The sequence below is a fragment of the Corvus kubaryi genome, unplaced genomic scaffold (genome assembly GCF_017639235.1).
Source record: "Corvus kubaryi isolate FWS band 111438036 unplaced genomic scaffold, C.kubaryi_AGA036_p1.0 37308, whole genome shotgun sequence".
In the NCBI taxonomy this organism is placed as follows: Eukaryota; Metazoa; Chordata; class Aves; order Passeriformes; family Corvidae; genus Corvus; species Corvus kubaryi.
This window is the reverse complement of record NW_024581096.1, coordinates 9,144,668-9,166,613: the sequence shown is the minus strand read 5'-3', so window position 1 is coordinate 9,166,613 and position 21,946 is coordinate 9,144,668. Positions and strand designations below refer to the sequence as shown.

General features: G+C 37.1%; 1 protein-coding gene and 1 long non-coding RNA gene across 3 annotated transcripts in view; both read left to right on the top strand.

Annotated features, from left to right (window-relative positions):
* Window positions 1-21,946, top strand: part of NNT (nicotinamide nucleotide transhydrogenase) — a 44,156-nt gene that overhangs the window by 1,146 nt on the left and 21,064 nt on the right. For both annotated transcript variants that reach the window (XM_042028390.1, XM_042028391.1), the window contains exons 3-15: window positions 7,125-7,354; window positions 8,455-8,672; window positions 10,083-10,170; window positions 10,783-10,871; window positions 11,688-11,875; window positions 12,627-12,760; window positions 14,701-14,892; window positions 15,860-16,013; window positions 16,911-17,072; window positions 17,892-18,002; window positions 18,738-18,883; window positions 20,198-20,393; window positions 20,979-21,212. In XM_042028390.1, the coding sequence (XP_041884324.1) occupies window positions 7,125-7,354; window positions 8,455-8,672; window positions 10,083-10,170; window positions 10,783-10,871; window positions 11,688-11,875; window positions 12,627-12,760; window positions 14,701-14,892; window positions 15,860-16,013; window positions 16,911-17,072; window positions 17,892-18,002; window positions 18,738-18,883; window positions 20,198-20,393; window positions 20,979-21,212 (2,142 nt within the window). The remainder of the gene's footprint in view (window positions 1-7,124; window positions 7,355-8,454; window positions 8,673-10,082; window positions 10,171-10,782; window positions 10,872-11,687; window positions 11,876-12,626; window positions 12,761-14,700; window positions 14,893-15,859; window positions 16,014-16,910; window positions 17,073-17,891; window positions 18,003-18,737; window positions 18,884-20,197; window positions 20,394-20,978; window positions 21,213-21,946) is intronic.
* LOC121664824 lies at window positions 76-7,118 on the top strand. The gene is made up of 3 exons (XR_006016145.1): window positions 76-1,449; window positions 2,705-2,709; window positions 4,768-7,118. It is a non-coding gene; the product is annotated as an uncharacterized LOC121664824 (long non-coding RNA).

Genomic DNA, 21,946 nt, shown 5'->3' with positions numbered 1-21,946 from the left:
GATTAAAGTAATGTAAATAATCTTTTATTTTAAAACATGCATATAAATTCTTTCTTTTTTTTTTCTTTCTTTCAGATCTGCATTAGTACAGAAAAGACTTAAAATAGAAAGAACACTCTTAAAGCATGTCAGCAGCATACTTGAGTCAGTTGCAGCACAATTTTAGACTGGCTTTATAGGACTTATGCAGAAGGTGTTTGTGTTTATTATGGATACTTTGGATCCAAATAGTTTTTGGGGGTAGAGTGTCCGAGCTCCTGCTAATACTTTCCCTGCTTGAAGGAAGTATTTAAATAAATGCTTTTCTTAGTAAAAGCCTGAGTTCCCCATGAGTTTTGGTAGTTTTGGTAGTGCAGCTCTTTGTAAGTACAGGAGAGAAAATACAGACCTCACAAAGAGAGCATCTGCAAGCATAAGTATACGTGGACATTATTATCCCATCTGAAAAAAACTTCTTTGTTTAGGAAACACTTACATTGTATCACTTTGAAAAACTATTGATCTGTATCTTCATGTATAGGGTTTGTTAGTGTATTTGCACAAATTGCATTTCAGCAGATAATGGACAAGTTCAGGTATTTTCAGGAAAAAAAAACCTGGGAAAGGGGGCACCCTTGCTTCCAGTTTCTAATATGAGCCTAATATATGAAGATCAGAACTGACAATTTTTTTCTCTATTCTATGCTATGCATAACCTGATAGTTGGAAGACAGGTCTTTTGTTTCTCTTCAGCACCCAGTAATTTGTCCCCCTGGCAACATATATAGGGAAAATTCTTTAAGAGAAAAAGAAACAGAAGGAGAACTCCTAAAACCCCAACACTGAAGAATACATAAAGCAGGTTTAATGCTATTTTTGCCCATTAATACTGCATGGGTCATGTCTCCCTTGGAATTTAGAGACCCTGCTTCAGTGCAGATCTAGAATCTTGTTCTGCAAAACGTGAATGTGGAGAGTTGGACTGATTGCACACATGATGTTTGGTTCTTCCAAATGTAGACAGTAGGTAACTGCATTAGATACTTGAGAGTATTAGGAAAGTAGTGTTGTTGGAAATAGAAGTGTCTGGTTGTGAAAACATGGGACACAAAAGTAGCATGAAATAGCTCTGAGAAGCCTGTGTTGCATAGAATTTGTGGCAATACTAACAGTGAATGGTGCATTTTGTGGTCCTTTCAACTTGGTGACTGAAGATTTTGGAAGTTCTGAAGAAATGTGATGAGAGGAAATTTCTTTACTCTGAGGGCTCCTGATAAATCTGTATCACAGTTGCGTGATGAAACCAGAATTTTTTTGATAGATTTGCAATGCTCCGAATTTTTTTTTCCATGTTAAATATCTGAATGAAAGAGACATCTGTCAGTCTTGATATGGCAGATTGTCCCTTGGTTGGGAGTGTAAACTGGAGCATAGGAAACTAGGTTCAAAGTTCTTTCTCAAATATCCCAGGTAAGTGTCCTTGTTTGAGTTTGGAATCAATTTTGTATTTGATTTTGACCACAAATTTCATCTTGAAGCTGAAGAATCTCTACAGTTTTACTGAAATTGGTATGCTACTCTGTGTGTGTGAATTTTCTTGTTTTTAAGAATCAGTTTTGAAAAATTTTTCCACAAGGATGGAGAATTCTGATTAGTGTCATGTGTTTAAATATTCAGTGCTACCCCTTCAGATCTGTTGTGTGGAAGCCCTTATTTGGGGATTAGTAGTATTCATGAAATGCAGTTATTCAGTATGGGGAATTACAAGTTTGGTAGTCTTTTGGTTAATAATTAAGCTGTCCTTGTAGTATGCTTTGGTAACATGTGATTTGTCATTCAGTAGAGGACAAATCAAGGATAAAACAGCAATTTAATGACAAATTAGAAGCAGGGCTATTGCTTTTATTTAGTTTTTAAGTGCTCTTGAATGGAAATGTAACAGATACAAACTAACTGTGTTTTATTCTTTCAGAAATTATCTTTGATTATAGTAACACTTGGTAAAATCACTGTATTGCTAAGAAGAGTAAGTTTTCTGAAAAGACTAGTGTCACAGTGATTCTTCTTAAGGCTGTAGTTATTATTTTTCTTGTCTCAGATTAGCTTTCTTTCCATCCAGGCTGTGTTATGTACAAGAGTAATAGCTGCTTGAGGAGAAGAGATATGGAGTCAGCTGAGAAGTAAACTTGGAAGATGGATAATTTTCGTACTGCTAGCTGTTTTGCTGCTGCTTGCTTATTAGAAACATAGGAACTTTGATATAGGAGTAAACAAGTATTCCCATAACTTGTCCCAGATAGTCACTATGACCAGGTGCTTCAGAAACAGGTATAAAACTTTCTGAAGCCATGGGAAAGGTGCATATGGAGTGACTGACTCTGAGCTTCCCAGTATACTTCCAGATTGGTTTGTCCTACAGCTCTGTGACTTTTACCCCTTTCTATTTTGGGATTTTTAATATCCATTTATTTTGATATTTATTTCTTAAAATTTCTTGGTTTTTTTCTAAACCTATAACAGTTCATTTTCAATTAATTCTCTAGGTAAGCATTATGTTATTTATAAAGAAGAAATATTCTCCTTTAATTTCATTTTTTTTTTTTTTTAAACTCCTTGCTTATGTAATAGGAGGGATCAGGTGTTCGTTTAATCTCCTGTACCATTTTTTTTTTTTCTTTTTGCCAACATCATATTGCTGTTCTTCGGAATATGTCCTCATCTTCAGAACAGGTGAGATGGTTTGTTTAAAGGTTATCAGAGTAAATAAAAAATAGGCAGGTTATGTATCCTGTTTTCAATCCCCGAACATATGGCATATAGTCAAAACTTCTTTAGCTTTTCCCTAAGTCACTCTCTAATACTTGTTGATACTATTTCATTGCAGACTACTTCCCGAAGTCAGGTTAAGGAGGTAAAAACCTGTATTTTTTAGCTGTAGTTTTAACTTAGAATCTTCTCTAAGATTCTTGTAGATAGAAGTTACATGGAGAAAGTCACTGTTATAGGTTTGTTTACTTGAAGTTTGAATATGTCCTCATTACACAGTTAGCACTATGGTAAGGGAATGAGAGAGTGGCTTCTTACTAGTTTTTCTAAATTCTGAATTTTGTATATACCACAGCATTTCACTGGAATCTATATTCCATTCTAAGACCTGTGGAATTTAATGATTCTACTTCTGATAGTGGCAGAATCTAAGTATTGTGTATATTCTACTCAATATATTAAAAAACTTCATGACTTTAAAAGGTGCTCCAGGTATGTGTGTATCAGTCAGTATTTGGAAGATGTCCATGATGTCGTAAAGCAGTAAGTCACTAAAACATACTCAAGGCAGTTCTTAAAGAGATTATCTGACATGAAGGATTAGAAAGGCAGCTTGTAGGCTTCACACTCTCCTGTAACTTTAAACCCCTGGCAAGGATAGCAAATGAGCTTCCTCAAAATAAAACCTAAATCAAGGTCCTAAATTTATAATCGTTGATTTCAATCTTTCAAAACTATTGACTTCGATGAAATTGCTGAATTCAAGAAACCAAATCTGTGTTAATTACAAAGCTTCCTCCTGCCGGAGTATTCGTCATACCATGTTGTGTGTGTCAGGGCAGACAGGCAGCTGGGACAGCCACAAACTCATGTCTAGAATGCAAAGAGTAAATTTATTTCCATTACTTCGCCAATGGGGTATTGCTGAAGCAGCACCCAGGCGGAGGAAAACAAGCGGAGACACAGGCACCAGTAAATCATCACAGGCCTGCTGTTCACATAGGCTTATCAAGAGTTATTTCCAGCTGAAAGGGAGCTTTGCAATCCTCCTTGCCTGTGTGCTGCTTTTTAACCCTTTCTTCCCAAGACCTGTACTGAAGTTTTAAGATAGATCTTTGTTTTTGAGCTGTAGACATCTGCTCCATTTTGGTGCTGAATCATGTGGAAGCTCAGGGCAGTCTACTTGAAAAATGTCCTATACCTGCTCTAGCTAAAAGCTGGCAAACTGACAGCTTGCTTATGTATTCATTTGCTCCTGTGTTTATGGATTACTGGAAGTCTGGTAGTGGGACAGAGAAGAAAAAAAGGTGAGGCAAATGAGACTTGTTGGATATTTATCTTGGATTTTATCTCCCAGAGCATTGGAGAAGAGCATGTTCCTCAGTACTGGTCTGTGATCATTCTGTTTATTAAATAAGGTGCAAATACTTTCTATCTGAAAAAGTTGTATTAATTTTTATTGCATGCAAGATATACCAATAAAGAAAGAAGTGAGGAATGAGGAAACACATCTGGCATCTAGTGAGTGTATATTCCTGTCCTGTTACTCCTAGCCATTTGCTTTTCTATTCTGATACTCCACTCAAAAGCAAATGAGCAAAAGGAAATCAGAAGCATCTATTGTCATTTGAACCTTAGGAGCTAAAAAAAGATTAATTTATTTGCTTGAGAAAAATAAAAGCTTTAGTAAAATGTCTGTATGCCTTTAGATTTGCAGTTATCTATTTCCTTTATGCTATAATTTATTCCTCCCCTCCTTTGCTCCCCCTTTCCCCTTCCTTCTTCCCCCTTCCCCCCCGCCTTTTCCCCTTGTTTTTCGCTTCCCCTATTTTCCCCCATGTTTCCCCTCCTTTCCTCCCCTTTGGCATTCTTGTGCTACAAAAATTTTCAAAAGGAGAAAGGGAAGGTAGGACTCCAGTTCTTAACTTTTCTCAGTGCTTTTTGCATTCTATCCTACCCTAGAGTTACTTCCTCTGAAATTCTGATTGGTCTCTGTTATCCTAACAAATTTCAATCTTCTAGGTTTCATTCCTGCTTCTAAAAGACAAGAGAGCTCATTTCCACCGAGTTGATTTAGTGAAAATCAGAAGCAGGAGTTTATTGTGTAGTAATTAGAAGAGATGAGGAGAAAAGTGTCTTCAAATGACGAGGGTAATTTGAGTGACAGCAACAGTTACCACAGCTGGTAACAAGTGGTTAGTGCTGCTGTGGTAGGTATGGCCTGAGTTGCACGGTGATGTTTAGATTTGGTGTATGCTGGTGAAACAAATCGTTGCAAAGCTCTGTTACCTTTGTGGCTCTGTTGTTTTAGATGTGCATTTTTGCTCCTGTTCTGACTTTATGTTCTTTTAATGTATGTTTTTCTGAATTTGTTGTCTTATGATTAAAACATTTTAAATGTTCTCCAACATATAAAACATCAAAAACACTTCTATCTTCAAACTATTTGTTGTTATTTTATTAGTTAAATTTCAAAAACAAAGCTAAAACAAAACAAAAGTAAAAGTAATTAGAATAATAGAATAGGTTGGAGAGGAACTCTAAAATCAAGTCCAGCCTCCAGCCTTTGACTGAACACCACCTTGTCAACTAAACCATAGCACTAAGTGCCACATCCAGTCATTTCTTGAACACTTCCAGGGATGGTGAATTGCTCACCTCCCTTGTGCAACCCATTCCAGTGCTTAACCACCCTTTCAGTGAAGAAGTTCTTCCTGGTGTCCAACCTGAACCTGCTGTGGCTCAGTAAAACCTTCCCTGGTGCAGCAATTGGAAGTAATGAACTTCTTTGTCTGGTGATCTTTCATTCTGTCTTGTTGGATGTGTTCAATTTTTTTTTTTTTTAATGAGTTAGTAGGCTGAGAAGTACAGGTAGGTATTTAAGTACTAGTTCTTAGCAACTATACTGTTCTTTCAGAACATAATATGTTGACAGTATCTTGAAAGTTTCAAACTGAAAATATTTTCAGATTGTCAGCTTGTACTTGTACTAGTAGTACAAGTAGTACAAGTGCAATTTCATAGGTAATTATTTTTGATATTTTAAATCTAAATCTAGTTCCTCAAAGCTCTGATACTGTAGTATGTTTTTTGCTTTTTTTTGCTTGTTTATTTGCCTGGTACAATTTTTTGTAGCACAATACATAGTATTGATGGACAATTCAAAAGCAGATTTGTAATTTAAAACAAGCGTGTCATGAACGTCCTCCCCTTTTTAAGGTTTGGGGTTTCTTTGGTGGTTTTTGCTGTTGTTGTTGCTTGGTCATTAATATAAGTGACTGCTTAGACTGCTGAAATTATAGTTCATTAATATATATGTGCTGTAAATGTCTTGCATAGTAATGTCACAATCCAGGTTTAAATTCTGGATAGATGTCAGTGAAAGCTGGTACAGGATTCATCCTATGTGTCAGATTGCATGCTGTCAGTGTAATTGAAGCAGTGTGATAGTTTTATGTATGATTATTCTGCTTGAGCCTGTGTATTCATAAATAATGTATTTAAACACTTGTTTGGATCAGAGAACTTGAACTCCCAAATATTAGGCTGAAGGCCCCCAAATTGTACTCAAACCAAGTTAGATGTTTGTAATTTGAAAACTTTAACTAAAACATAAATTTCAGCTTCAGCAGTTTCCTGGTGTTACTTAGTGGAGCTTTGAACAAGTTAAAACAAGGAAATAACTTTGAAGAGAAATATTTTTGAAGAAACTAGTAGATGGATATTCCATTATTCTTCAACTACTACTGAATTAATGTTTTTCATTTCTGTGGCAACTTTTAGAGTAGTTTATTGATGTACTTATGCCTTTCAATGTCCTTTGTGCGTATGTTGCATTCAGTCACAGTGATTCGATGTAATTTGATATACATTACAAACTGTAATGTATATTACAGCTGTAATTTGATATACATTACGTGCATACTCAGTTAAAATGCAGTTTCACTGTTCAAGCTCATTTATTTCTTTCTTCACAATAACGTGGAAGTGACTAGAGAGGGATTTAAATTCAGACCTGAGGTAGAATGTGTTATCACCAGAACACCAGGTATTGTGTAAATCAGAATGCCAGTTACACAATCAGGACTGTGTAAACACCGATGGGTATAAACTGCACCAAACACTTGTTACTGCTTGTGTGGCTGATTGTGCTGACCTGCTGATTGCTGAAAGAACAAGGATCTCTAGGAAGAAGGTGTAATTTAAGGAAATGTAAATGACATTCCTAGAAAATAGCATTCTGCTTCCTCTTCCCTTAGGAGGGAGAACTGCTAACTGTGACATGTCTGCATGTGTCTGTACAACATTGAAGAGTGTCCCTTATATCAGTTAATTAGTGTTTAGTACAACTAATGCTGTCTTATCTGCCACTCTTACAGGAATTCCTTATAAACAGCTGACTGTAGGTGTCCCCAAGGAGATATTTGAAAATGAGAAGAGAGTGGCTCTATCACCAGCTGGAGTTCAAGCCTTGGTTAAACAAGGCTTCAATGTTGTGGTGGAATCTGGTGCTGGAGAAGCTTCCAAATTTTCTGATGACCATTACAGACAAGTTGGAGCAAAAATCCAGGGAACCAAGGAAGTTCTGGCTTCTGATTTAATTGTGAAAGTAATTGCTTTATTAGTATATTTCCTATTACACTGTTTTTGGAGAAATGTATAGGTAATTTTTTTCTGATAATCTGTGGAAAGTTCAGTAAATAAGGTTCTTTAAAGTAACATTTTCCATTTTGAGTTCTGATTCAAGTTTTGTATTTTTTTTAGTAGTTCAAGTGTGCACCTCCACTAAAAAAAAAGTAAATGACAGCATTGAAAAAACTGTGGATAATTTCTTAGCAAGTTTTTAACAACCTAGGAGGAGTTGTGTTTTCTAGAATGAGGTATACTGGTTTTGGAATCTAATCAGATGAGATCCCTGCTCTAAGAAATCTTTTATCCAAAATTGGTAACATACAACTCTAGTTACTCTTCAGATAGAGTGGTTTGGAATTTTGAAAATATGAGTCTGTAACTTTTCTGAATTCTACAGCAACAGTATGTTTCAAAATTTGGGAAAACTGCTAAAAGCGGATATGCTTAAGAGGTCTGAGGTTGTGCAGAGAAGGAAAAAAAAAAACCTTTACCTTGATGTTGAGGCTTTCTTCAGTTCCTCTGTTTAAAATTGTCCCATCAGCATTGAACATAGAATTCTGTGAGCTACTGGGTGAACAACCCTTTTAAGTCGGTTTCACCTTGAAGAAAAGTGAGAAACTCGGGAGTGAATATAGATGAAGATCAGTATCTACTGGACATCTGGCATGAAATTCCCTATATGTAGTCATGCACTGCAACCTAATTAGTGATTCTTAACCTGTGGAGGTTAATTGTCATATCTGTTGAGTAATCATTTTGCTTAAAAATGGTGGGTTTGAGGGTAGCTGTGTGTTATAAAAGCAAGTGACTGCTGGTTAGAAGTCATCAGATCTTTCTGAAGGTGTGTGCTGACAATTATTGCCCCGTCACCAACCCAGCTAGAGCCAATTCCATGATGTGGACTGCAGCTGAGAAGTGCAGTTACTCAGTTCAGTTGTGTAAATAGCCTTTGATATACTTTCTTCTTTCTGTACTTTTTTGGATGGGAATGGACAGATTGCAAGCTGGGAGAAAGGAAGTGGAATGTGTTCTGATTTCTTTCCTCTGATTAACTTGGAAACTTCTGTCTTTTGTCAGGTGAGGGCTCCTATATATAACTCATCTCTAGGTATACATGAGGCAGATCTTTTCAAGACGCCAGCGACCCTGATTAGTTTTATCTACCCGGCACAAAATCCAGACCTCCTGAAAAAACTTGCGGAAAAAAGAGCTACTGTCTTGGCTATGGATCAGGTTCCACGGGTCACCATTGCTCAGGGATATGATGCACTTAGCTCCATGGCCAACATTGCTGGGTATGATTATTTTTTTTTGGCTTCACTAAGTATTGCTGGTTTAAACTCATGTGCTTTGATATTCGGTATATCTAAAGTGATTCTACATCTCTGTTTTCATGCAGCACTTTTGAGCAGGATGGTGCTATTGGAGGTGCCAAACCACTAGTTTCTTATGGTTAGCTTTGCAGCAGATCAGAGCAAGGCTTTTAAAATTAACAAACCTGAATGCAATTCTTCTAATTCCTTGACTGTTTTGTGTAGTGCCCTTTTGCTCTGAACTAGATTATCTTGAGCACGGAGTGACTGTCATGAGGATCTGGTGTTGTTAGGAGCTCACTAACCCAAACAACACTCGGTGTGAATGCAATTGCCTTGGCAGTTACAAACAAAAGGTCAAATATTGTCAGACCGTCTCCATGCTTTGCAACTACCATTTTAGGTATTGCTGTGAATTAAAATGTTGCTGTACAACATCCTTTTATTGGCTTCTTTTATTTGGTTGGTTTTTTTAGTTATTATTTTTTTTGTCCTTTTACTTAGATGATGTCTGAGGCACAATAAACCTTTGAGAAGGCTGCCAGATTTTGTGCACACAAGCAGTGTACGTCTGTGTGCATGTTAGCTTCCCCATGTTTTCATTTGGTGGAATTTTACTAAAATACAGAAATTCATAATATATTTGAAGGTATAAAATGTACAAGGTGTATTCCAAATTTGAACTAATTTTGTGGCATACAGACCTCTATATCCCTCTGCTAGAGGTAGGAAAAAGAGTGGAATGGGACTGTTGAACCTCAACACTGCTAGTAAAAATGCAAGAAAATATGCCCTGTTGTTAAGAAAAGAAAAAATTACTCATTAATCTTTATTTTCAGATAGCTCTGCGGGTATTAATTTGGTGTCCAGCTACCCATGCTTGGATGGGGCAAATGAAGTAGCAAGGTTATTTGCCCTAAGCCATATAGCTCCAGAAAGTTTAGGGTCAAAGTACCTTTCTTGAATGTGCGCCTGCTGGTCTAAGCGAGCTAGCTGCAGGGTTACTCTGAGTTTTGCAGTTATTTGTTCATTCTCCCTTCCATAACAAGCCTCAGGTTACAGCCTTGGAAGGTAGTTTTAAGGACCACAGAGTTAACTTTGGGCAAGTTGGGCATTTATTTTTTACGTAAAATTTTATTATTGAGAGTGAATAGTTGGAGACATCCAGTATACTGCAGTCCAAAAATTATATCTGAAAATGCATTCCATGATTAAAAAAAAGGCAAGAAATATGACCAAAGACTATTAAGCTTGTGTTCAATAGTAAAATACTAAGCTTGCTTTATTCTACACATGGCTCTGGTCAAATGTTCAACATGTAGATTGTTTGTAATGAATGGAATTTTACTGAATCTGAGAAAATACTGATATTTGTTCATCCTTGATTGACAGTTACAAGGCTGTGGTCCTGGCAGCAAATCACTTTGGTCGATTTTTCACAGGTCAAATCACAGCTGCTGGTAAAGTTCCTCCCGCAAAGGTATGTGCAATTAAACACATACTGTGGCAAAAGGATATGTGAGTTTCTGAGCACACGTAACTGTTGCTGAAACTGTGTTAAAAGACTTTTTTCCTGCCTTTGGGCTGTTTCTAGAAACTTTAGAAATCACCGTAATTATTCTCATACCACATTTTGTTCACATCTGTAGTGATTTTGTTTTGGGAATAGTAGAATAATTTGAGTTTTATTTAAGTTTGCTTAGTTTTAGACATCCCATTAGCTAAATGGAGTTGGATTTTTTTTTTTTCCAAAATGGGGGAAGGTAAGGAAGCAGTTAAGAAAATTCAGAGATTGGTATTTCTGATGCATTGAGGAGTGCAATGGAAAAGTTTACTTGATTGGAATTACAGGTGGATTGGGTTGAAGGGAAATAAAAGTAGAATTAGGGAAGGGAAAAAGGAAGATAAATCAAGGAGAAAACCTGTGTTTACTTAAACAATTAGCTACAAAAGAGTTGGCTCTTAGATATGTGTAATTAGGAGTTACAGTTTTCAAATTGTTGGATGTATGGGGCAACTCTGCCAAAGTAAATTTGGTTTTATCTGAAGGTATCTTGTTTAAATGGCTGGTTGATGAGGTTTATCATTCCAGGTCTTGATCATTGGAGGCGGGGTTGCTGGCCTGGCTTCTGCGGGAGCAGCAAAATCGATGGGTGCAGTGGTTCGTGGATTTGATACTAGGTAGGAGTGTGAAAATTGTAATATCAGTCTGAAATTACTTTGTTTGTGGCTGTATTACAGTGAAATAATTTGTGCTGCACTGAGTCATAATTCACTTTCTACCATTTTTATGCCATCATTAGTCCTTCATTTTTTATTCATTCTAAAATCTTTCTAAAACTTTTCCCTTTTTAAAATTCCCTTCTTAAGCACTCCAGATACTGTTATCTTGAGATGCAAGAACATTTCTGTTTAGTTCTCTGCATGTTGTGAATGTTCATCTAACACTGAAACTTAGTCTCATTATTTATTGTGGTGTCATATGATGCAAAATAAATTACAGAATATTAAAAAGCCACTACTCCAAATGCCTCTTCCCCCATGTCCCCCCCTCCTCCAGCAATTTACCCTGTGAAAATAAGACTTACTAGTACTTCCCATCTCATAGTTTAAAGACAGGGTCACAGGTTCTGTGGTTATTTCCCGTTTTAGGCACCTTAGTTTGGGCTGTAGATTTACCAAGTCTCGACAAGAGAAGTGCGTTAGTCAGCAGTGAAACCCTCAGGTTTGAGGCTTTTCTTGGAGCAACTCTGCTGGCTATACAGGAAACCATAGGCTGCCTTCATTCCTTGTTCAAGTCTGTCTGGAACCTAAATTTATCAATGTGATTACTTTTTTCACTGAATACAGAAAGTTGAGGACTTAGGTTACAGTCTCCTTAACACTAGAATAAGTTTTACATCTCTTGTCTGAAGACTGTTACAAAAGCCACTGGTAAAGTCATGATGTATTTTTAAGGTAGTGGTTTTTCTCTCACCTGCAATTTACTTTTTCTAGAGCTGCAGCCCTGGAACAGTTCAAGTCTCTTGGTGCTGAGCCTTTGGAAGTAGATTTAAAGGAATCTGGAGAGGGACAAGGTGGTTATGCTAAAGAAATGTCCAAAGAATTTATCGAAGCTGAAATGAAACTCTTTGCCAAACAGTGCCAAGATGTTGACATTATCATCACTACAGCACTTATTCCAGGTATGTTTTATGTGAAAAATGCTAGTTTTCATTTATATAAATAAGTTTGCATATTCTGGAGTTGCATCTCCATGGAAACAGAGGGGTTGGCGAATTACATCTGTGTGAGCATTTACCTTTACCCTTTTGTGACAAAAGTCCTGGTTTTAGAATGTGTCCCTTTTTTTTTTAACAACTTTTGTTTTCATAGGCAATCAGTCTGACTCAAATACCATCATGTTTCTTTTACTATAAAGGAGTCTATAATAATAAAGTAAGAATATATAATTCTCTTACATATTTATTGCCTCATTGCTACTTCTGCTATACAGTTTGTGCACTGAAACAAGTCTGATTGAAATGGTACTGTCTTTTGTAATTGAAACATAGTAAGGTAGAGGTTAGATTTTAGTGCTTTGTATGGCACAATGTCTGTAGTTTAACAACTTATATTGTGGCCATTTTTTTGTTATGACTGGAATTGTAAGATTGGATAAGACTGTTGGTTTGCTGACAGAACTGGACTTACCTTTGGTAGACTACCCATGCATAACTTTTTTGTATGCTTTGGAGCAGGATGTTCTAGCATCTCCTCTGTCTTTATAAACAAACTTTCTGTGATTTTTTTTTTTTTTTTGTCGTAGGTAGTGATTACTTGAAAATTTTGCTTACAAAATTAAAGTTTATATATAGAGCAAAGAGAAGTCATCTCTTAAGTTCAACACATAGAAAGCTGTATTTTGTGTTTAACTTGCTATACCTTGTTTGTCAGGCAAAAAAGCTCCTATCTTGTTTAACAAAGATATGATTGAATCAATGAAGGAAGGTTCAGTTGTTGTGGATTTAGCTGCAGAAGCAGGAGGAAATATTGAGACTACAAAGCCTGGAGAAATGTATGTTCATAAGGTGAGCATTTTAATCTGCAGTTCATTCTTGGTTTGCCTGAACTTCCACCATGTTTTGTAAACTGCGTGCTGAAAATGAGTAGCTGAATTTTCAACAGTCTTTCAGCTGCTTTGGGCTGAAGTAATCTTTTAGATTTGTGTTTGGTCACTATTCATATGTACACCAATTTGAATATTTTAAAAGAAACGAACACCTTTGTGTAGTGGTAATTTGGTTGTTAATGGATATTACATTAATTCTTGCTACTTAAACTTCCAAGTCCAGTGTTTGTCTCTTCTGAGTTGAAGGTGGAGTTTGATATCTATTTCTTGGTCTACCTAAAAGACACAGCAGTAGCAATAGGTTTTTTGACTTTCTTATCACCTCCCCTGACTGGATGTTAACATTCCCTGTCATAGGTAAAGCTAAGCAGGTTCAGACTGTCAGTGTACTGTACTTCAGTACAAAGTATCTGGCTTACTCAGTACTATTTCAGCTTCAGGAGGGTGCTGGCTTTGCTTGTCTTTATCTTCAACAACATGCATGTATCTCCCATAGAGTATCCAAGGCTTTTGGAACCCAAAGTAGATGTAGCATAAATTGGTTCATTAAAGTAAGCAGGTTTGGTCTGGGCTGAACTACTTTGGTTTTGCTCCAGTGTTCATTTGCTCAGTTGAGAACTTGTCTTTCTGCTTTTTGGGTTTTGTTTTTGGTACTTACGGGAAATCTCCTAACAATTACAGAAATCTGGATGATGAGATTTATAGTAGCGGATTTCCTAGGCTGTAATTTGGTAATGCAAGGATATAATGCCTTTATTTGGGAAGCCTGTAGGACACTGCTGCCATGGTTGTCATTGACATAAGCAGAATTCTGTTTGTATATATCAAAGAATCACATGTTGCATTTGTCTTTGTGGCTTTCTAGGCTTTTGATGTCATTGGTTAAAACCTGAAACTAGAGAATGTAGAAGAGAAGTAAGCAGATACTTGCATGAAGAGTTCATATGGAACACTTTTAGTCAGAAGAGTATTACCCCTGGATTTAGTGTACTGGCTCTGTGCTATGGAAAATAGCAGCAGTACAGAACTATTAGGATTGTGCCAGAACATTGCATTAGGAAGCCAGAGTTCTGGAAGCATGCATGGGCCTTAGCTGTAAGTTGTGGGAGCACTGTTTTAACACAAGCCTTCTTTGGAACACCTAAGTGTGTATGCCAGCCTCCGTTTCCCATTCCTTCCTAAAGCCTGATATCCCTTAGTTCTCATTAGTTCTGTAAGAAGTGAGGATATATTAGGTTACATTTTTTACATATGTATGAACTCAGACATATTACTTGCACCACTCTGAGGGAGCTCTCTTCACTCCACTGGCACACAGAAAGTTATCGCCAGTGTTTGCCTTCCAGAAAAACTGAGAAGATGCCAAGCATTAGGCAGATCTACTTAAACTTCCAAGTCCAGCGTTTGTCTCTTCTGAGTTGAAGGTGGAATTAGATATCTATTTCTTGGTCTACCTAAAAGACACAGCAGTAGCAATAGGTTTTTTGACTTTCTTATCACCTCCCCTGACTGGATGTTAACATTCCCTGTCATAGGTAAAGCTAAGCAGGTTCAGACTGTCAGTGTGTACCTGACTGCTTAAAGAAGTTAGGTTCTGAGAGAATGGCAGGATTTGGAGAAGACAAGCTCTTGCATCGGTATGTCTTCCTCTCTGTGAAGTCCTGTTGCTAACAGAATTTAAGGTTTTGTATTTGACCATGTTGGATTCTGTAGCTATTGTGAGTAACCTTTCCCTGATTTAATAGTGTCAGAGCTGCAGGTAGCTGATTTAGTTGAGGTTATAAACAGAAATAAGTGAAACAGTTTGGATATGTATTTCCAGAAGGATATACTGGAAGAGATGATGGTTTTTCAGAGGTTGTACAAATCCTTATTATTTTACTTGGATTTTTTTTTCAGGGTGTTACACACATTGGGTATACAGATCTGCCTAGCAGAATGGCTACTCAGGCCAGTACCCTGTATTCTAATAATATTATCAAACTTCTAAAGGCTATTAGTCCTGACAAAGAAAACTTCTACTTTGATCCAAAAGATGACTTTGACTATGGGACTCTGGATCATGTTATTAGAGGAACTGTAGTAATGAAGGTAAGCCAGTAAATGTTCTCTTCTTAATTTGTGAATACAGACCTAACATCATTTTTGTCTCTTCAAAATACATTCAAAGATACTGCATATCAACAGACTTCAGAGGTGACTTGAGATGGAGCATGTGGGAAACTCTGTGTTTATTCAGCTGAATATTCCTCTGTCTCTTAGTTTTGTCTTCTTGTCAAGGTTAAACCTAATGTGTTTACTAATGAAAAATAGGAAAAGGATAAAGGTTGCATGTTTCATGTGATAAAAACATAGCTACTTAAAACATGTTTGAGACTTTACCAGACCAAAACATTCTTCCAGAAAAACATTTTTCCTTTTTTTGTTTTTTAAATAAGTGTTCCTTTTATAGTAAGAGAAAAAAAAGGTGAAACTAGAATATGCAGAATACTTTAAGCTTTATCAGAAAATAATAAAATAAAAACTCAGGGCGGCATTGACTTCAGCTCTCCCAAACCACTGAAGTGGTGTGTACAGCTCAGGGCTGATAGCTCCACAGTTATTCCACAGAGGCCTGAAGAACAACAAGAAATGTGGGATATCAGCCTTGGTTCCTATCTGAAGTCTGGGAAGGCTGTGATTACAGTTCACATCTATAGCAGATTTTGTTATTTCCAAGACCTTGTTTTATTTTGCATAGATGTTTTCCAGTTCAGGAACTTTATCTCTTTGTTTTTCTCTTGTTTCTGCTCTGAAGCTTTGTGCTGTGTCTTTACCAGGTGCGCTTGGACACTAATGTCAAATCTTGTTTGAAAAATGTGTAAACCAGTATGATTAACTTGGTCATGCCTTGCAAACTTCTGCTGATGCAGAAAAGGAACCTGTTGTGGACATGGCTGTAGGATGTTAGCACTTGCCTGAATTGCAGGATTGGGAAGAAAAGGCTTCTTTAAATACTAAGTATCTGCCACGTATAACTGTATATAAGTGATGTATAACTGTAAATATCTCTTGTCAGGATGGCAAAGTGATTTTCCCAGCACCTCCACCAAATAACATTCCTCAAGGAGCACCAGTGAAGCAGAAGACTGTAGCAGAGCTGGAAGCAGAAAAAGCAGCTACTATTACACCTTTTAGAAAAACCATGACTAGTGCATCTGTATACACAGCAGGTAGGCAACTTCCAGAGCTGGAGAATCAATGTAGAGTACTCCCCATTTTGCTAATATTTTTGAGTGACCCATCATCTAACTTGTTCAATTGAATGGCTATTTGGGAGTGCAGTTGAATGGCTGGTGTATCCTGGTGCAAAATCAGTGTAATGTAAAAACTGCTTGAGAAGGAAAATAAAACTTCAGAAATTTAACCAAAAGTCTTGACATTTCAGCAAGTGCTGATTCATGCTCTGTGCATATATGTGTGTTTGGCTCTATTTAAATATTAGAAAAATGCTTAAAATTCTGAAGGACTCCTGCCAGGGACTGTGCCCATACTTTGCATCAGAATCAGTTCAGTGCCTTTGCTTTCTTCAGATTTTACTGTACTGTGTGAGACTTACATGTCCACAATCTACTAAAGTACTGGACATAGGACATTTGCTTTGTCAAATAAGCATTTGTTCTTCATTTCATTTGTTACTCTCAGTGCATCAGAACTTCTGCATGAGGTAATTAATGAATTCAGTAGTCTTAATTTTAATCCCTGTTGTTCGTACATATGCTTTGATACATCCAAGTAGTGTCTCAACATAATTGTGACTTCTGCATTTCTTTTCTATAGAACAGGAGAGTGACAGGATTCAGTGTTGGTGTGGAAACCTATCTGCTGCATTGTGTGCATGCATAACAAATAAGTGTGGATTATATTTATGGCTTCACTTTCTATTGTAAAAGAAACACTAGCACCGAAAGAACTTTGTGTATTTGACAAAATGATCCCCCTGATTTTGAAACTAGTCCATGCAGAGAACTCCATTTTGCTTTTGTGTCAGTACTAGGCTCCTATTGTATACAGTTTAAATGTAAGAAGTCACTGAAAAGTCACATAGTTTTCCTGTGCTTTCCTTCTAGGTTTAGCTGGTATGTTAGGGCTGGGAATTGTAGCACCTAATGCTGCTTTCACACAAATGGTGACGACGTTCGGCCTCTCTGGAATTGTGGGGTACCACACAGTGTGGGGTGTGACTCCTGCTCTGCACTCCCCACTCATGTCTGTGACTAATGCTATCTCAGGTAAGTGGCTGTCACACAGCTGCTTGTTGTCTACTTGAAGCAGGCCCAACTTCTTTTACTTTAGACATGTCTGCTAATATACCTTTTAGAATGCCTAAGAGCCTAGTATTACTGTGCGTGTTTGAGTTTCATAAATAGCAAGGACACCTGAAACATTGTATTTCTGAGAGTATGATTTTTTTCAAAAGAAGGGCAAATGTGTTGCTGTATACTTTTAATTTTCATAAGTAATTTTTTACACTTGACCTGTTTGCTTAAAAGTTTGTTTTGCTTGAAGTGCTGCAGTCTCCTTTCATAGACCACATCCTTCGACCCATCTCTCCAAAAGGTTGCCCTGAAAATAACTTTTTTTTATCTTTCATAGTTTTTTACATTCTTTTATTCATCTCCTCAAACTATGTGTTGTGAGAGAGGGGGGAAAAAACAAAATAAATCCTAAAACACCCATAAAATTCATAATTCTTATAAATAAGATTTTATGTGTCTGTGTTTGGCTATATGTGGCAGGTTACAAGTCCGATATACTTTGATCGTTAAAAGCAAAGTTTCTTTTATTGAACAAGTACTTGGCTAACTCTGTGCTTGAGGCACTGTTCTTCAAAACTACATCCACATAGTATTTTTTTTCTTTTGAAACATGTTTGTATTCCTGAAAAAGACCGTGGTAGTCTTCCTTTAAGCATCAATGTGTGAAGTAGGGGTCAAAATTTGAGTTGACTGGTATTTGTCCTGCAGTTGAAAGGAAACTTCTATAGGTATAGAATCTTTTAAGGTTACACAGTAACCTTTTCCAGTAACACTTTTTTCTCTTTTAAATAGGTCTGACTGCAGTTGGTGGGCTGGTACTAATGGGAGGACACTATCTCCCTGAAAACATTTCCCAAAGTCTAGCAGTGCTTTCAGCCTTTATCTCTTCAGTCAATATTGCAGGTATGAATGTTAGGCTTTATCCCAAGCATACTTCAAGTACTAGTGTAATTTTTAAAATTTCTTCTCTCTCTTTAATTGTATAATTCCAGAAATACTAGTCTGAGAATAGAATCTGAGAGCATTTATCAATAAAAACCCATCAACCCTCCAATTTTCACAGTAGTTATTGTAGATATTTTGCATACCCTGAGGAGCAACCTTTTTTTAGGAAATATTTAAATGTGCATTTTCCTTTTGCGGTATCCTTTGGATGATGATTATATACAATGTATTTTCCTGTATAACCCAAGATGGTAGTGGATTTGTACTTGTATTCATTTTCCTACTTGAAATATATACTAGTTGCCTAGAATAAAAGTCTGTTTCCTTAAGCTTCAGAAGTCCCAGCTTCAATAATAAAAAAGACAAGAAGGTGAACAATGTGACTTAGAAATACCACTTTTGCTAAAGTAGGTGAGGTGAACACAGTCATAAACTACGATATGTCCTACAGTCAGTGTAGAGTATGGAGCCAGAGCAAGTCCTCCTTTTCTTCTGGAGTTCTTCCAAAGGCTAAAAGAGACAGCAAGATCTAACCCTGATTATACTTTGTTTTCTGGTGGTTTTCTAGGTTACTAGCTTTATTGATTGCTAAATTGTGTGGTAATATGGTATTGCTAAATATTTCTCCTATATCTTGGCATGTGCTTGATTTCAGATTTTATTTTTTTAAGATTGCTCCTTTACTTTGTCCAGGTGGCTTTTTAGTTACACAGAGAATGCTGGATATGTTCAAACGTCCCACAGACCCTCCTGAGTACAACTACTTGTACCTGCTCCCTGGTGGTGTGTTCATAGGAGGCTACGCAGCTGCTCTCAGCGGTGGCTATAACATTGAACAAGTAAGAAGATAATTTTATGGCTCTTAGCCCAGTGCTCAGTGTTATGTTTCTTCATGCCTGTTCTGTTGAGGAGTAAATAACAAATAATCTAAGGTCTTTCCATCAGCTGCATATTCCCACAAGGCCAATCTGAAGCTGATTAACTGTAAGATTGCCGTCACAGAGCTAACATACTTTAAAAGCTTTGTTGTTGTTGTTTGGTTTTGTGTAAAGTAGCAGGTGCTTTTATTTGTTGGACTGTTTTCCTAAATTACAGTCTAAATACTACAGAAACTACAGACATCAGTCTTTAATTTAAATGTTTCTGGAAGTTCAACTTGGCATGACAGTTAAAAAAGGATGGGATCAGTTTTCAGCGCAGAGGGATGTACAGGGATTTGACCTATAGCACCTTTTATAGTAAACTTTTGTTTGCATTTGTTTTAATAGTAAGAAAAATCAATCTGTATTGCCTTGTGTGTTTGGAAAGAGTGAATCCAAACATACAGTTATGGCAGGGGCTTGTAATGTATTTGTGTTTTTTCAATTATCTGGACATATATAGCTCAGTTCATGTAAGTTTGTTTATACTTTTTGAAAACAGCAGTTACAGAATGTCATATAATCATTAATATAAGAGAAGACCTTTAAGATCATCAAGTCCAACCATCAGCCTTGCACCACCACCATGGTCACTATAAACCATATTCTCAAGTACCACGTCCACAAGCTTTTTTGAACACTTCCAGGTGGAGTTCCAGTGACTCCACCACTTCCCTTGGAAGCCTGTTCCAAAGTTTGACCATGCTTTCCATGAAAAGAAAAGTCCTAATATCTAATATAACCCTGCCCTGGAGCAACTTGAGGCCATTTCCTCTTGTGCTCTCACTTGTTACCTGGGAGATGAGACCACTTCCCACCTGGCTGCAACTTTCTTTTGAGGAGTTGTAGAGAGTGATAAAGTCTCCTCTGAGCTTCCTTTTCTCCAAACTAAACACCCCGGACTCCTTCCTTATCAGACTTGTGCTCCAGATCCTTCACCAGCTTTGTTGCCCTTCTCAGGACTCACTTCAGCCTCTCAATGTCCTTCTTGTTCTGTGAAGCCCAAAGCACATTCTGCATTACAGTTTCTTGACTTCAATTAAGAATTGTCACTTAAACACATTCTGGAGAAATCAGCCCTTTTGTGTAATAATTAGAGATTATTAATTAATTAATAATTAATTTATCATAATAAGTAAATAAATAACATTAATTAATCAGAGATGTTTTTGTTGCAATTTGTTGCAATGCAATTTGTTACTACTTCATATTGATGGTTTTCTTATTTTAAAGGTGATGTATCTGGGCTCAGGACTGTGCTGTGTTGGTGCCCTGGCTGGTTTGTCTACCCAAGGAACAGCTCGTCTTGGAAATGCTTTGGGTATGATTGGTGTTGCAGGAGGTTTAGCTGCAACTCTTGGAAGCCTTAATCCCTCGCCTGAATTGCTGGCACAGATGTCAGGTGCAATGGCACTTGGTGGGACCATAGGTATGTGCATGATGAACTACCAATCATGTGTTCCATGCATGCATACATGGAAGCTGTATATACATAAAATACTGTATAGCTCGCAGGTGAATTGACTAGCTGACATTTGTGGCTTGTGCAAAATTATTTTGCAAATGTGTGAACAAAATATCATAACTCTCAGGGCTTTTATTAATGCTTCAGAATGTGATAATGGGCTGACTGGTGGAAAAGCAGGAGCACATCATCTCTGATAGGGAAACTGTGTCCAGAGGTGAATGATCTTGCCCAACTTCATACTTCAGTTCCTGACTGAATACTGCCAAGTTCCCTCTTTCACACTGTGTGTTTGTCACAGAAATTAATATCTCAATATTTAGTGAAGCTTCTTAGAACATGATATGCTTTAATCTTTCTATTTTTCATTATTTCCCCCTTGCACAAAATACACATATGCAGCCTTCAGTTCAATGCCATAGTAATTTCTAGTTGGAACAGGCTTGTGTGTGTGTATTCATTGCACACTGAACCATCCTGTACTAATTTCTAGCTGAACAGATTGGTTGTGTTTTGTAAGACTTCCCTTCTGTTTTCAACTCTCAACAGGTCTGACAATTGCTAAACGCATCCAGATTACAGATCTGCCTCAGCTAGTGGCTGCTTTCCACAGTTTGGTTGGTTTGGCTGCTGTGCTCACCTGTGTAGCAGAGTACATGATTGAATATCCTCACTTTGCCACCGATCCTGCTGCAAACCTCACCAAGATTGTGGCATATCTCGGCACATACATTGGTGGAGTGACTTTCAGTGGCTCTCTTGTTGCATATGGAAAACTTCAAGGTGAGACCTTCTATTTAGAATTAAGCATCTGTTAAAGGGTTTTTCTTCCCCCAGAATTTAGCTCTACTTTTAGACTGCTGTGTAAGTAGAAAGAAACATTGCATTTCGCATCAGATAAAGGTTTATATGTTTGATTCTTATGAGTGCACTTTTTTTGTTCTAATTCTGTTTAATTTGTGTACAGCTTTAGTTATGAAAGGTTGTCTTCGGTGCTTGGGCATATTATTACCATTCATTACAAAATCGTGTGAACTTTGCCTCAGTTCATCTTGTCTAGAAATAAGTGTTGCTTTTGTGTAAGACTATCTGATGCTTTTTCTTGAATCAATTTTATTGAACTTGGATGATCATAACTTTGTATTTCTGAGCAGACATTTTAATTGAAACTCTCATGTTGCTGGATTCAGTGAGCACTGCTAATACTTCTAGGATTTTGTTCTTAGCATTGCAATCTTCCTTAAGGTAGGCAGCTTGCAGTATTAGTTGAGGCTGCCTCACTTTAAACCATTCAGTTCACTGTCTGTTTACCTACTGCACAAACTCTATGCTCCATGCCTCTTGCTGTTTTAGTAAGTATGCTCTCTAAGTTAAATGCTCACTAATCCCTGATTCTTACGCATGTGAAGGTTTCTTTATTGCATTTATTTTTGGTTTCGTAAGCACACAGCTTTTGAGACGCTGAGGTAATACTTGTACTAAGAATTTCAGGCTAAGAGCTTCCTATTACTAATCCT